Here is a 17,121-nt window from a genome sequence, read left to right on the forward strand (position 1 = left end):
GCATGGGCACTCAGGTACTCTCCATTCATACTGCCCATGTGCATGTAACAAAGGTTATACACCTGGCACTTAGGATCTAATGTGTGAAGGAGACTTTGGCTTTTAAGAACTTTACTTCACCCACAATACATTGGGATGTGTGATAGCTAACACACCTGGAATAAATTAGGCTTTAATTGTATTCCTTGGCTGTCACCTCAAAGGTGCCCTAGGCTGCAGCCTAATCAGCCGAATAAACAGGCACTGGACAGCCTACAACACTGTTTTCTCCATGTTGATGGTAATTGGATATTCCGACCAACCACATCGCTCCCTCTCTTGTTCCTAATGCTAGCCAACATCAGACCAACTTTCATCCAACCATCCAACTAGTTGGATGGCTGCATGAAAGTTGGTCTGATGTGTGGCCAGCATAAGTATCTGAACTTCCTACCTGGGTACCTTGCTCTCTCATCAGTGATTCATTACAACTTGTAGATCACTGAAAGCAGAAGCCACAACTCACCTAAATGATCTAATTCTTGCTATACAATTTCAGCACTTTCTCATTTGGTGAATGATGGTGCCATTTCTGCAATACCATTTTTAAGAGAAATGACAACCTAATGAAACAAAAAAAGCAGAAGTGCTCGTGATATTGTGCTGTACAATTAGATAACCATGGCCCTTATTCTGGTTGGTGCGGTAATATCCGCGTGCGTTCGTGCCGCCGATGTTTTGTGTCTGCGCATGTGCAGAGGCGTCTCTGCGCATGTGCGAGCGGGGCGTACGGCCAAATCCCTCATGAAATGTGAACACTCCGAACAGGGGGTGGAGAGGGGCGTGAAGGGCTATTTGGGCTCATTACCATATGCATACGCCCTGCGTTTCATGGGCGTTCCCATGCAAACGCTGGGCGTACGTATGGTAATGCGGTCGTGACGCACGTGTAGGGGGCGGACATATGACATCGCCGGATGTCAGCTGCCCGCCCAGATCTCTGCTTTTGCACGGAGAAATGCCCGTGTGGTCTGAGGTTGCGGGAGCTGCCTGGCCACTCGGTCCTGCATTCGATGGTCTGCGACCATCGAATGATGGGGGAGGTTCCCTGAGCTGGAGGAGGCGTATTCCGTGAAAAATACACGTGCGGTCTGTTCGGCCAGCTTCTTACCGCGTACGGACGGAGTTGGCGATCCGTATGGAAGGCGGGGTTTCGCACGCACGGTCCTGGCCGCATATTCGGATCCGGCCGCACCGATCAGAATAAGGGCCCATGTACTCTAATTTGTACTAACATAAAATATAACGCCATTCGTCACTGGAATGCCCAAAACCGTTTCATCTTGGAAGCCAAGCAGTGAGAGGCCAGGTCAGTACTTGGGTGGGAGACTCCCAAAGAATACCTAATGCGGTACAATGGGGCGATCATCATACAATCAAACTGCGACAACTGTGCATATATAGTGGTCAGGAATTGTGTTGCTATTTGTAGACACGCATGTGCCATGCGGCTGAAGCACATGTGCAGTCATCCCATAACAGGCTGAATTGCGATCAGGCCTGTATGTTTGTAAGGTGGTGTAGACACCTTGTATTGTTGTTTTAGCTACCCTTTCTACTGTACCCAATATATTTTTAGATGTACAAGACATATGATGTATAATCCTTGGCAAACAGAATATATGCCCATTTTCATTTGGTGACTGTAAATTTAACACAATGCCATTACTTTCTTGTCAGGGATCTTGCTGCACGGAACTGTCTTGTGACGGAAAAAAATATCCTAAAGATTAGTGACTTTGGTATGTCCAGAGAAGAGGCAGATGGAGTGTATTCATCCACTGGGGGAATGAAACAAATTCCTGTCAAATGGACAGCGCCAGAAGCTCTCAACTATGGTATAACTTTCCGCTACGGTTTCCACTTGTGGTGTGTGTTATCCCAGGGATAGGTAGAATCTTGCGTAGGATCGGTTTGTAACAGCCACTCATTTCCATTCAACTTGTATTCAGAGACACTGTAAAAGGAAGAGTCTTTGCAAATATTTTCAGAGAAAGCATGTGTGTAAGAAAATATGTCAGTAGTTAGTTCTTTGTAGAATGTGGAAGTGTTACAGAGTAAGGAATCTGCTATATCTGATGAGAGAAACAAGGATCGTCTGTAGCCCACTTCTTATTATAGCTCCGGCACAAAGGCTGTAACTGTATAACATTGACACACATCCTGAAAACATCTTTGATTTTGAACTCACACTTCTAGGAACACACTGACACTTGGCAGCTAACAGATGCTTTCCAGTATTCAGGTTATCTGAATAGATTTATTTGATCCATCCTCATTTTTCACATGCTATACTGTAGTATGAGGAGACATTTAAGTCACAATCACAGCTTACTGGATATGACCTAAAGCTCATTTTTTGACAAGACCGATATGCCATATGGAAATCAATGAATATGTCCGCTTTCTTGTGAGTATAACATATGCTGTAAAACACATGACAGACCCAACCACCTTTTATATAAGCAGTTCCAACAACACACAACTCACATTCTCAGTGTAGTAACACACATGGAGCCCTTACTTGCCTCCCGTTCACAGCTCTACCACACTGAGCTCATGCTCTTCCTTCCCAGCAGCACTGCTTAAGTAGGTGCACTGTGATTTGTTGGGTCTGTCATGTGCTTTTCAGTATAAGTTATACTGACCTATTCATTGATTTCAGTATGTCAACACTTTATTATGTCGTATCCATCTCACCATATGTCATATCTGTCTTGCCGTATGCTATATCCATCTTGCTCCACGCCCTATATATCTTGCCATACGTCTTATTCAGTATACAGACACCAGAATACCGACAGCTGCCAACTCGTTTGGTAAGTAACCAGGGCGGGCTAGGTTTAGGCACTAGTAAGGGGGGGTGGGGGGGGGGTTAGGGTTAGGCTGCAGGGAGGGGGTTAGGGTTAAAAAATTCCTGCGAAACAGTGGTTAGGGTTAAGCTGCAGACTGGGGGAGTTAGGTTTAGGTGGCAGGGATTAGGGGTAGGCACTAGTGGGAAGGGCTATGGTCTGGCTATGGGGGGGGGGGGGGGAATGGTTTAGGCTAGGCAGCAAGAACAGAGCGATGGGGGTGGGGGAAATGTATACTTAATAGACCCCTGTCTGTTTTCACTACTTTGTGATGCCAGTGTCTGTAAGCTGCACACCAGCATCCTGACCGCACTCATCCATATGTATCCCTTTATAAGGGATTAAGCATGTAAAGCATAATCCACAATAACAGAAGCATTTTTCAGAGGTAACACATGGGTTTGTATATGTATCCTGGATCCCATGTGTTACATGAAAACGGGACATTTATCAGATTAAAACAAGCTATAATTGGATAGCCAGATAATGATCACTGGACAAATATCGCACAGCCCAGTTTTTATCCCCCCCCCCCCCCCTCATTGTGATCCGATGCCGTCCACCATACAGATTCATATACTCCAAAATAAAAATTCATTATTTGCAGCTGGATTGGGGCAGGTGCAGATTCCAGATGATGATGATGGTCACCAAGACCAGTTTCTGATTTGCGGAATATGAAAATCACATTGTTGTTGATAGGTGCTTTCTCCATTGCAAACTCAACCTTTTTTGTGTGCATGATTTTTTTCCTTTGTACTTGCTGTATTAAATAGGCTTGTTCAAAAGTCTTAGGGATTCCTAAAGGCAAATGCTTATGTCAAGCATTAGAAAAATATAATATGGGTGTATGTACAGTATATATAATACAGTCCTGGTGTAAATAAGTCGCATGATGCTGGTGCAGATATGCACACATCATTGCCATAGTAGTGACTTTGTATATGCACAGTTGCACTGTGTTTAGAGAACACATTTTATGTAAAAGGTTTGGGGCAGAATTGCAGCCATCTCTGCATCATACCTATAAATGTTTAACCTCTTTATCAGTTTTTATTGTATCATCTGCTATTCTTTATTATCTGTTGTATTTCCTTTCCATGTCTTTCTGCAGACTTTTACATCGAATCAATTTATTTTTATCTCCCTTTTTTTTGCCTGTTCTCTGCCTGCTCTCTATCTCTCTATTTTCTTCATCCCTTTCTCTTTATTCCATGAGCAACTGACAAATAAAGATAAAGGCACAAAGGAAAATAGCAGCGGAGTCCTTGATGTGACATGTCTGTGCTGCGGCTTCTCCAGCGCCAACTCAGTGCTGAGTTGCCAATGTCACTGCAGTGCATGACTGTGATCAGAGAGAAAGAATAAAAAATAACATTGTGTTAATCAATTAATGTATTCTAATTCCGGAGTTTTGTTTATTACTGTGCATTTGTTCTTTTATAACATTTCTACTGTTATGATTTTAGTGCTGGTATTTTGCATTGTTTATATTGTTGTTATGGTGATGGGCTTTGTTTGACTCACTTTGTTGACTGCCTAGATATATATATATATAAATAGATATATATTATATATCATTATTATTCTTTTTAAACTGGCCTTAAATGACAGTTATTTCCTCTTCTTTGTTTTTTATTTTCTTCATTTGTATTTAACCAGAAAACAGGCTTTTTTAAATAGTTGTGTGCATTTAAAAAAAAAAAAGAAACAAAAAAAAAAAAAAGAAAATCAGCCATTGAACACTTTTAAGAACCTCTGGCATTTTCCATATACTGACAGTCTTCTATATGGTTTTGCTTTCTTAGCTTTGGGCTTATCAGGGACCTTGTTTCCACTGCCGTGGGCAGGCAAAGCAAAATCCCCAAAAGCATTCCTGTTTTTGCTGGTAAACACAAAAGTTTCACCAAACCTGTGTTTTTTCTGCAGAAAATGTCTTGTATTGGGTGATATCCTGATAAAGAAAAAAACATTGTCTAAACATCGGGGACAAATTGCCAAAAACAGCTTTTGCTCCTGATTTTTATTGTGTGCAAGTTTAATGATCTGAGTTTACTTTTGAAAACTCACACCTAATTGGATTGAACCCAGGATGTATGTATTGATAAAGGAAACAATTGGCTCGGAAAATAGATATATTGAAGATCTGGTTGTATCTATGTAACCATGTAGTGTTGGCCTTTTACATTTGTATTGCTCTAAATCTAGCTAAATGGGCAAAACTGTTTTGGTGCCATCATCTAAACTACATTTGGGTCCGAGTCGCTCTACCAGGAGGGTTTGATATGGAAACCAGGTGGGACTGTTTACCTAAACCAGTGGTTCCCAAACTTTTTTGAATCACGGCACCCTAGAGTATCAGGGTATTTTTCAGGGCACCCCTAGGCCAAAAGTTTGTTACCAAGAATAAAAAATTATAATAATTAAATTAAATAAGTTGTTCTTAAATGTCATCCTTAGGTCCAGTTATGTGGTGAGGAACATGATTCACTTCTGTTTATCCGCATATTTTATAATTGGAAGCCACAAGCACTGATTTTGCCCATTATATTGACCATAAACAATTTGAATTGGTTCTGGACCACCAACCTGAGGCACCCCTGCAAGTGCTCAGAGGCACCCCAGGGCGCCTAGGAGCACAGTTTGGGAACCACTGACCTAAACACTTAAGGGTAGAGTCAGAAACTTCCAACACATTGAGAGTCAGACACGTTCGCAGCTCCTCACTGCCACTTCAAAAAACAAAGCAATTGAAGTTATAACAATATTAGAGGTTATAATGGTAGTTATACATTTTTATATAATAAAAATCAATTAGCATATAACACTTAAATAGCATATAACAAATCAATAGAAATAATTTTAAATAAAATACAAAAAACATCACAACAATAAAATTTATATATACTCCCAGGTCTTGCTGAAGATAAATAAAGTTTTATATATCAGAAAAGTCCAGTTAAACCAGCTTAGAAATTCTAATATCTTTAGCAAAACCTGAGAGTATATATACATTTTTTATGTTGTGGTGTTTTTTTTGTATTTTATTTAAATGTTTCTTTTTCTATTGATTTGCTATATGCTATAATGATATATATATGTGTTATATGCGAATTGATTTTTATTAATTACATATTTATAATTTAATAAGCACTCTCTAATATTGTTACCCAGTAAACTAGTTGGGAGCTGCTAGTATCAAGCCTTTAATCTACGTAATAATAAGTAATAGTACTGTATTAATATTGTGCCAGATAATCTGTTTTAGTTGAAAGTAATTGAAGTTAGCTGGAGATGTTCATGCACCCCTCAGAAGTAGTTCATGCATGCATGCATGCATGTATGTATGTATGTATGTATGTATGTATGTACAGATGGAGCATTGGTCATCTTTGGCCGGCGCTCACCAGATCCCTTGCACTGGCGAGCTCCGGCAATAGAGACTGGGACACGCGTGCGTCTCACGCACGTGCGTCCCAGTATCACGGCAGCTGGGAAGCGTCTCCCTGGCCGTCTCCGCTTCAGGGAGATGCTCCCCAGTTCGGGGGCGGGAATCGGGTGGCGAGGGGGACCAGCGGGGGAGGCGGCGGGGACCAGCGGCAGGCTCCGTTTGCCAAGGGGCGCGCGAGCGTCTCGTGCGCGCGTGCCCCTGGCGGTAGACGGCCGCTGGCGGGGCTGACGATAGAATCGCCAGCCCCTGCAAATTTAAAGCCGGCTCCATCTGTATGTATGTATGTATTTCATTTCTCCATAACAACTAGACTTCTATACCTGTAGTATTATTTTCCCCACCATAGCAAAGCAGTGCAGGGTTCCCACTAGGGTAACAACCCAGAGGTACTCCTCTAAGGGAAAAGGTGTATAATCCTTAGTGTGACAGGAGATTTTATTATTTTAACACTTATATGTACGTTTATTCTAGGACGGTACAGCTCAGAAAGTGATATCTGGAGTTTTGGAGTTTTACTGTGGGAAGCGTTCTCGCTTGGTGCAGTTCCATATTCCAATATGAACAACCAGCAAACCAGAGAAGCTATAGAACAGGGTAAGTGTGTGCTTTATGTGGCAGGTAAAACGTAAGTCAGCAGGGCATAGCAGAGAACAGACCTACATATTGTTTCATATTACACAGACCTAATTGTGGTTGTGGTTCGTCCACATCACATCTGACTTCCAGAGGAGGATTAAAAGCAGATAAGGGTAACTATAAGGGGATGAGAGAAGGGTGGAAATCTGGAGGGAGGAGGTGGACGAGACTCAGACAGCACCTGGCTGAGGTTGACACAGCAGATGCTGGGTCATTAACCACTAGTATATAATATTCATCTCAAAGAATCGTTTCAAAATTTGAAATGCAATGGCAGTCTATAATTTATTGGAGTGAAGTGATAGATTATAGGTCATCTACTTCTAAAATGCCAGATGTCTTTTCTATAGAAAACTAGTAATTCGTTTTACAACTGTGACATTTTTCAGGAGATTATCAGAACTAAAGATAGTAATATAGGTCATAATGTAGCACAATGGCTGATGTGTAGAGACTAATAATCCCTAGCATGGTGCTGTGTTCCTCAGACAGAGTTAGCAGCAGCTGTTTTAAAGGTACTGTACTGTCCATCCCTAAGTAATCAGAATATAAATAACTAAGAATGACAGACAGATCAGCACTGAAAGAGCACTCCAAATGAGCATCCTGAAATATACAATACAAAATACAAAGATTGTAGTTGATATAAATATATTTCTTGGGGGGGGGGAGAAATATTCTTCTAGGGACTATTTATGTACTATGATGATGAAAAAAATGTCTAAACACATCCACATGCTGCATGTAAAACACTATATGTATAGATACACAACAATAGTAGGTTGGTGCCTGATGTCTAGGTCAGAGTGTAATGACCAATGGTAGACTGAATTCACAAACAAATAGTGCAGTCCAATAAACAGATACATTTTGGCTTTGTTGAACGGGTGAGCGGACGCAGGGTGAGGGAGCTCCTCTGATATCCTTTTAAATATCCTGCCCCAGGGACCGTAGATACTTCACTCACACTCCTATACCTCTCTGAGCATCCTCTGCATACCCGGTGCTGCTTAGACCTTCCATGGACGACCTGTGTGGAACTCGGCGGCTTGCTGTGCTCTATGCTCCCTTTCATCTGTGTGCGGACGCCATCTTGGTCTCCCCCCCTGCTGCGCGGCTCTGGATCCAGCCCTGCCATTACCACTGCTTACCCGGTGTACCCACTGCTGCTGGCGCCTTGCGGGTCAGTCCGGAGGGCCAGCATACGAAAGCAGCATTCTCCTCCCACTGCGCGGTCTGTGTAGAGGCCGCCGCCCACGAAGCCATCTTGGGAATCTGCAGCGTATGAGGAGCTGTCTGTCCATCACATCCACAGCTTTATCCTCACGGTGCCCCCGATCCGGCCAGGAGGTGCTGCCAGCTGCCTGTTTGGCTCCTGCATATCAGTGGGTGAATATAATATTTATATCATATAACACGTGGTCAGCACGTCTGGTCTGCTTCCTATTGTCCGGTGGTGGTTCCCGGGGCTGCTGTCTGGCCCTCCGTCGTCTGCATGCTGGAGTTGTGGCTGATCTGCCTCGGTGGCTGGGGTGCTGTCATGACCATTTTGCGAACCCCCTGACTCTGCATTTCGGTCTGTTGCAGACAATTAATTGTTTCGGACTACAGAACAATGTGATTAAGCCTGTTTGTGATCATGCTGCTGGTTTACCCTGCCAGTTAGGTGGTGTGCTAGCCGCTGCCGTATTATACTAAGGATCCTCCAGCAGTAGTTGGTTTGCTCTCCTTCAAGATGACTGTAGCTATATCTGCCCTCTCCATTGCTATGGAAGCGCCTGTTCACCATATCCTGATGGCTATATATGCCTCCACTGACCGACTTCTCAAAAAACTCTCTGGAATGCAGGAGGAATCGGATGTCTCCCCTATTTCCTGTGCTCTGGATGTGCCTAATGCTGAAGATAAGTGGATTCTGCCTAGATGCCATGATCCTGAGACCCCTTCAGTACCTCTACTTGCTAATGCCTTATCTGGGCTCTCAGGGAGGGATCTTTATGGTTCTGTGAATCCTTGGTCTCCTGAAACTACATATTTGAAAGAGGATGTGGTCCCATCAAACTTTCCTCAATTTTTTTTCGGTTAGTTTCAGTGCGATCTCGGATTTCACGGTTTTCCCTATCTGGATACACTCCTGAACACTTTCAAATAACTGGGTATGTCTTCCCCACTACACCTCGGACCTTCTTTACTCTTGGACTTTGGCCGGACAAATATTTACTGCCTCACTACAGTTCCACAAAGCCACATTCACTTATTTTCCTTTCTAAAACACCGTATTATACATACACTTTTTGGCGATTATATGTTTTGGATGATGTTACTACTTTTCAATTTTTTCCTTCTGCATAGTATATCCTTACTATATTACCAACTGTTATGAGGGGGGCTGCGTATAGTCTGCCTTATTATGGGTTATCCTGTATTTGGGGGAAGGGGGAGGTTTACTATAAATAAACAAACTACTACTACTACTACTACTACTACTTTCTTTTATAAGCGACACATGGGCCCTTATTCTGATTGACGCGTACTTTACCGCATACTTTCGGATCGCGTCTTTACGGCGTCTGCGCATGCGTGGAGAACGCAACGCGCATGTGCCACGCATTGACTCCGTACCTGTTCGGGCAAATCCCGTACAAAACTGTGCACCGCAATCAGTCGGGAAATATGGGCGTATTATGGGCGTCATGCGGAATGACACATGGGCGTAGTTTCAAAGTGGGCAAAACGGGGCGGAAACATGGGCGGACACGGGGGAGTACACTTATGTTGGGGGGCGTACATTCGGATAGCACTCCGAATGCACGCGACCAAAAAGGGCAGAAATGTGCGGTGTCCACAAGTGTACTATTGCTTTGCGGACACCACTCGTTCATGCGGTAGGCGAACGTACCGCCTAATGACTACAAGCATTAACACCTGAACCCAATAGAATCTACTCCTTTACTCATTACTCACTAATAGGACGCTTGTCAGTGCTTTAATTGAAACCATTGCTGCTTCAATTGCTGTAAGGGTTAATGTGTGCAATGCATGTGTTAGGCATGCTTGTAAGGATATATTGGCATCTAATTGATTCCAATTCCAAATAAGAAGTTTTTTATGAGGATAGGTAATTGAATAAGTGGGTCATGTGATGTATTGCAGAAGATACATAATAGTGGGTTGTTTGGCGTAAATACTCCGCTTACGTGCGGTAGCACCGCTTGGCTCCCGTTCGGATGCGGTATTCCCGAGCATACTCTGTAATACTCTGTAATACCGTGCAGAATCGGAGTGTTTCTCCCGCACACGCATGGTTTGTATGTCGTCCGTAAACACGCCCTGTTCTTAAAGAGTGAGTCCGTCCGAATGCGGAGGACACGTGGGCGTTTCTACGGACGATGGCCGCACGCGGCAAAACACCGTGGCGTACGGACCGCTCCGTAAGAATGCGGGAATATCCGCACCGATCAGAATAAGGGCCATGGTTTGGTTAAAACAATTGCTATGATGCCCCAGGCTGTTACAGCGGCCATTAGACATTCTTTGAGTGTAGATAATATTTTCCTGTCCAAATTATTATCCTGAAAAACTGAGTTTGTTACATTTTATTGCAGATTGAGTAACCCTTATCCAAAATGCTTGGGATCAAAAGAATTTTGGATAACGGATTATTCCATATTTTGGAATATTTTATATTTGAAAGAGGTATCATGAGGTATCTTTCATTTATGATGTATAAACACATTAAACACATGAAATACACACAGATATATTTTATTTGTGCATGAAACAAGGTTTTACAAACTTTGTTTCAATCTCAGACAATTAATTTTAATGCCAAGCAATCATTTCCTTGTACATAATAGTGCCAGTTACCTGTTATTTCCCCAGTAGTGCCAGTTACAGATATGGCCAGTAGGTTTTTAGCAAAAAAATTAAAAATAAAAGTACATTTTGGAGACTATGGTTTTTGGAATAATTTGGATAAGGGATACTCAACCTGTATCATGCGTCCACTGCCCCAGGTGGTCCATATTGCTGGGTGGGTAGGTTGGTTGGGTTTGGGTGAAAGGGATAGATTAGGTTTTTAGGTACTGTTTAGCTAACATAGAAATGTCTATATCCTATTGCTAGATTTGATTTAGTTTTAGCTAAAGGCCACTAATTTATATCCTCCTATAGTTATAGCTTTAGTGGGATTAAGGTTTTAGGGGATCCAAGTATATCCTAGGTTGGGGTTAGGTTATACAGGGTGGGGGGTTATGAGGAGGTTTAATTTGGCCAATTATGGGTTTGTTTGTTTTGGGGTTATGTCTTTTGGGGGTTGTTTGTTTTGGGGATTTGTTTTGTTTAGTTTGTTTTGTTTACTTAGGTAGATACTATTATTTTGATATAATTGAACTACGATTCGATATGCCGCCACTATTCTACCTGAATTAAACACAGGTTGTTTTTGTACACTTTAATACGAAAATGATCGCTAGCTATATCCTCTGTATATCTTTAACCTGTCCAACCTGGATGGCGTCTTCAGTTGGATGAACTATTATATTCCTGTTTTAGAGGTATTTTATATATACTAATTGCAATATATATCTTTTGACTATATACGTTGTCATATCATGCTGGGCGGTTGCATATCACTTACTTGTAACAAGTCTATCTTAATTTTGTTCTTACAAAAATTCAATAAAAATTACACAATTAAAAAAAAACAGATACATTTAAGTCTAAATATGATTTTATTACAAGTCTTTTTCTCTAACGTCCTAGGGTATACTGGGGTTCAGGTAGACAATGGGGGGGTATAGATGGGTCCAAAGGAGCCGGTGCACTTTAATAAAAATTAACATCCTGTGTGCTGGCTCCTCCCCTCTATGCCCCCTCCCACAGCCCAGTTTAGAAAAAAGTGCCCTACGGGCCGGTAGCACACTCTGGAGCTCCAGAGTTTTTTGTATATTTTTCTATTTTTATTTTTATTTTTTGCAGCAAGCTGTGCTTACTGCTGTCCTGATGGAGGGACACGACACCAACCTCTTATAGGGTTAATGGTCCGTGTCCTGCTGCCGGGGTTTGGTCCCGGAGGGTGATGTTACCGCAGTCATTAAGGACTGACGAGCACACCATCAGCCCGCCGCCCCATCAGAGTGACGGAACAGCGGTAATAAGTCTCCCGCTAACGGGATTCTGCTAGCCGCGGCGGCGTGTATTTTACACAGATGCGCCATGTTGGGGGCGGAGCCTCCCGGAGAGCGCGAAAGAGCAGCAGCAGCCGGTGCCATTACCGCTTGCTGAGAGCACCGCGAGGACGCAGCAGAGACCGTACAACAGACTGGTAACACAGTGGGGTTGTGGGGGTCCGTGGGTGCTTGTCAGTGCCACACTTGTGTCCTCTGTAGGACCAAACTGCGTTATTGTTAGCCCGGGTGCCTACCTACGCCCAGCTAAGGGCTTGTGTGCTGGCTCTCCCTCTCTGTCCCTTCTCACTGCTTGGGGAAGTTACAGTTGCTCTGCGAGTGCGGTATAGTTATATTTATATAAGCATATATACTTACCGACAGCATGGCAGGGAAGAAGTCTGTGTGTCAGTCATGCCACGCAAAATTCACCCCCTTAGTGGAGGGGTCTCTTGTGTGTGAAAGCTGTATTCCACCTGAGCAGGGTACTAGCAACCAGGAGCCTGCTTGGTTAGATTCTATTAGGGGAATGATGTCTTCCATTTCTTCTGAATTAGCTGTGGCTAGACAGGAGAGACAGGACTTACAGAGGTCTGTGGCTGATCTTAGGGCTACACCTGCTGCTCAAAGGCCACCTAAGCTTCTTCCTCAAAAGCGTTCTTTGCCTGCTCTGCTGGGCACAGACACTGATGATGATGAGGAGTTAGAAGAGGACGAGGTAGATATTCCTGAGGTAGTTGAGGAATCTCACTCTCAAGGGGTGGATGCTCTCATCTTTGCTATAAGAGAGGTCCTAAATCTTCCTGACAAGGAAGAGGAACAAACAGAACTTATGTTTTTCTCTACAAAAGAAAAATCCTCTGCCACCTTTCCTGTCTCTACAGAGCTTAACAGGAAATTTCAACAGTCTTGGGCTCACCCAGAAAAGAGATTTCAGGTGCCTAAAAGGTTCTTATCTATATTTCCTTTCCCTTCTGAGGATAGAAAGTTGTGGGAGACCCCACCGGCAGTGGATACATCTGTATCCAGGCTCTCTAAAAAGATAGTGCTCCCAGTCCCTGGGGCAGTCTCTTTAAAAGACCCAGCAGATAGGAAGCTGGAAACCACTTTAAAGGCTATCTATGTGGCATCTGGGGCAACTCAGAGACCAGTTATTGCAGGTTGTTGGATAACCAAAGCCATTAGCAAATGGGCTGAGGCAATTCAGGCTGATTTACAAGAGGATAACCCTCAGGTGGATATGCTGACTCTTTTGAGACATATCCAGGAATCTGCAGATTTTTTATGTGAAGCATTAAAAGAGATTGGAGTTGTGGCAGCTCAGACAAACACTATGTCCGTTTCCGCCCGCAGAGTCTTATGGTTACGACAATGGGCGGCCGACCCAGAGTCTAAGAGGGGTGTAGAGGCTTTACCTTTCACCGGGGAGGCTCTATTCGGTGAAGGACTAAATAAGTGGATTTCACAGGCAACTGCTGGAAAGTCCACTTACTTGCCGTCTGCCCCTCCACCCCAGCGGAGAAATTATTCAGGGCCCTCCTTGCAGTCCTTTCGGACCGCGAGGTTCAGGTCCAGAGGCCGTGGAGCCTCAAATGCAGTCAGAGGCACAAGAGGCAAGTCCCGCAGAACCCAGTCAGCAGTCCTGCCCGAGCAGGCTCACACCTCCACTCAGGAAAAACCCTCAGCATGACGGTTCCCTTCCTCTAGGGGGGGACATTCCAGTGGGAGCACGTTTACTTCATTTCAGTCCGGTTTGGCGGGCCTCTGCCCTGGACCCCTGGGTGCTAGAAATAGTGTCTCAGGGATACAGAATAGAGTTTGCCTCTACCCCGCCTCAAAAATTCTTCAAATCAGCCTTACCAGCTTCACAAGAATCTCAAAGGAATCTCCTGGAGGCGGTTCGGAAACTAATAGATCAGGCTGTGGTAATTCCGGTACCTACCCATCTCAGGGGGAAGGGATACTACTCCAACGTATTCGTCGTACCCAAACCAGACGGTTCGGTACGCCCTATACTAAATCTTCGGTTTCTGAACATGCATCTCAAGTCCTTCAAGTTCAAGATGGAGTCCTTGAGGGCGGTCATTTCGGGATTGGAGGAAAGGGAGTTCTTGGTGTCGTTAGACATAAAGGATGCCTACCTTCACATCCCGATATGGCCGCCACATCAGGCCTATCTTCGCTTCACGATTCTAAACGACCACTACCAGTTCAGGGCTTTACCGTTTGGCCTGTCTACAGCCCCTCGGATATTCACGAAGGTCATGGCAGAGATGATGCTTCTACTCCGCCGGGCCGGAGTGAATATTGTGCCATACCTGGACGACCTTTTAATAAAGGCCCCTACCAGAGAGTTACTGGAGGAGAGTGTCAGCACCACCTCCAGGATCCTGTCAACCCACGGATGGATACTGAATCTAAAGAAGTCGCAGCTAGTACCATCTCAAAGACTTCTCTTCCTAGGGATGATACTAGATACGGTGGCGCAGAAGGTCTTCCTGCCAACGGAGAAGGTTTTGGCCATCCAAAGGATGGTGCGGTTGGTTCTGAAACCGCGCAGGATATCTGTCCACTCCTGCATTCAACTACTCGGGAGGATGGTAGCAGCATACGAAGCGATTCCCTACGGACGCTTCCATGCGAGGACTTTCCAACTGGACCTCTTAAACAAGTGGACGGGTTCCCATCTCCACATGCACTCCCTAGTCACTCTGTCATCGGAAACAAGAGTCTCTCTTCTGTGGTGGCTGAAGTCATCCAACCTGCTAGAGGGAAGGAGGTTCGGAGTTTACCCATGGGTACTCCTAACAACAGATGCCAGCTTGAAGGGTTGGGGAGCAGTAACTCAGGGAGTTCACTTCCAGGGTCTATGGTCAGAGCAGGAGGCCTCCCTTCCCATAAACATTTTAGAACTAAGAGCAATACACCAGGCCTTACTACAGGCCTCCGATCTGTTGAGAGGAAGGCCAGTTCAAGTCCAATCGGACAATGTCACGGCAGTGGCATATATAAACCGCCAAGGGGGCACAAAAAGCAGGTCTGCCATGAGAGAGGCGGCAAAAATTCTAAGGTGGGCGGAAAGCCACGCAGAGGCCATATCGGCCATCTTCATTCCGGGAGTACAAAACTCACTAGCGGATTATCTCAGCAGACACACTCTGCACCCAGGGGAGTGGAGTCTACACCCTCAGATATTTCAAATGCTGGTGGACAGGTGGGGGTGCCCTCAGGCAGATATGATGGCCTCACAAATGAACAAGAAACTGCCGAGATATTGCTCCCGAACGCGGGATCCTTTAGCAGTGTCGGTGGACGCACTGACGGCGCCATGGCCCTTCAGCTTCATTTACCTGTTTCCTCCCATCCCATTGATCCCGAGAATTCTCAAGAGGATAAAACGGGAAAGGGTTCTGGTGATCTTCATTGCCCCATATTGGCCGCGCAGGACCTGGTTTGCGGACCTTCTGTCCCTGTCTCTGGAAGACCCTTGGCCTCTGCCACACCGCACAGACCTTCTACAGCAAGGGCCGTTCATTTATCACGACTTACGTCGGCTAAATTTAATGGCGTGGAGATTGAAAGGGAAATCCTAGCAAGAAAAGGCATCCCAAGTGCCGTTATTCCGACTATGCTCCAGGCTAGAAAAGGAGTCACTTCAAAGCATTACTACAGAATCTGGAAGCGGTATGTCTCTTGGTGTGAAAGCCATAAATTTTCTCCTTCGGAATTCAAATTAGGAAGATTCCTTAGGTTTTTACAGGCTGGTGTTGATCTGGGCCTTAGGCTGGGATCCATCAAAGTCCAAATTTCTGCGCTGTCTATATTTTTTCAAAGACAGTTGGCGACTCTCCCAGAGGTGCAGACCTTCATCAAGGGGGTCCTACACATCCAACCACCTTTTAAAAGTCCGGTGGCGCCTTGGGATCTAAACCTAGTTTTGGAATTTCTTCAATCATCCTGGTTCGAGCCTTTGAAGTCAGCAGAAATAAAGTTCCTTACATGGAAAACGGTGCTGTTATTGGCGTTAGCATCTGGCAGAAGAGTCTCCGAGCTGAGCGCACTATCTTGCAGAAGCCCATACCTAATTTTTCATGCAGACAGAGCTGAGTTGCGTACAGGGCCGAAGTTCCTCCCGAAGGTGGTCTCGGCTTTTCATATTAACCAGCCCATTGTGGTGCCATCGGTTACTACTGGTTCTTCCACACCTAAGGCTTTGGATGTGGTTAGAGCTTTGAGGACTTACGTTTCTCGAACAGCTCGTACAAGGAAGTCTGATGCTCTTTTCATTTTATATGATGCTAGAAAGATAGGATGTCCAGCGACAAAACAGTCCATCGCCAGATGGATTAGATTAACAATTCAGATGGCCTATTCGCAGGCCTCGATTCCTGCTCCTGCCTCCATATCCGCTCACTCTACCAGGTCGGTGAGTGCCTCGTGGGCGGCTGCTCGGGGGACTTCATTACTACAGTTGTGTAGAGCAGCCACCTGGTCGGGAAACAATACCTTTGTAAGGTTTTACAGTTTTGATACTCTGGCCTCAGAGGATCTACAGTTTGGAAACTCGGTGTTACAGGGACCTCAGCACTCTCCCGCCCGTTGTGGGAGCTTTGGGACGTCCCCATTGTCTACCTGAACCCCAGTATACCCTAGGACGTTAGAGAAAAGGGGATTTTGATTACCTACCGGTAAATCCTTTTCTCGTAGTCCGTAGGGTATACTGGGCTCCCACCTCTGTGCTTCGTTCTACTGTTTGGCTTGTTTGACTGACTGGTTTCGTCAGTGTTATGCTGTTGGTAGTTAAAGTTAAAGTTGTTCCTCCTCTCATAGTATGACCGTCTCCTTCGGGCACAGTTTTCTAAACTGGGCTGTGGGAGGGGGCATAGAGGGGAGGAGCCAGCACACAGGATGTTAATTTTTATTAAAGTGCACCGGCTCCTTTGGACCCATCTATACCCCCCCATTGTCTACCTGA

The 17,121-nt window shown here is 44.7% G+C and overlaps 1 protein-coding gene across 2 annotated transcripts in view; it reads left to right on the top strand.

The window, feature by feature from the left end:
• The window catches only part of MAN2A2 (mannosidase alpha class 2A member 2), a 280,528-nt gene that overhangs the window by 91,062 nt on the left and 172,345 nt on the right, over positions 1–17,121 (top strand). For both annotated transcript variants that reach the window (XM_083184113.1, XM_083184110.1), the window contains exons 17-18: positions 1,720–1,877; positions 6,814–6,936. In XM_083184113.1, the coding sequence (XP_083040239.1) occupies positions 1,720–1,877; positions 6,814–6,936 (281 nt within the window). The remainder of the gene's footprint in view (positions 1–1,719; positions 1,878–6,813; positions 6,937–17,121) is intronic.

Source organism: Crinia signifera, chromosome 4 (genome assembly GCF_055691185.1).
Source record: "Crinia signifera chromosome 4, ASM5569118v1, whole genome shotgun sequence".
Lineage (NCBI taxonomy): Eukaryota > Metazoa > Chordata > Amphibia > Anura > Myobatrachidae > Crinia > Crinia signifera.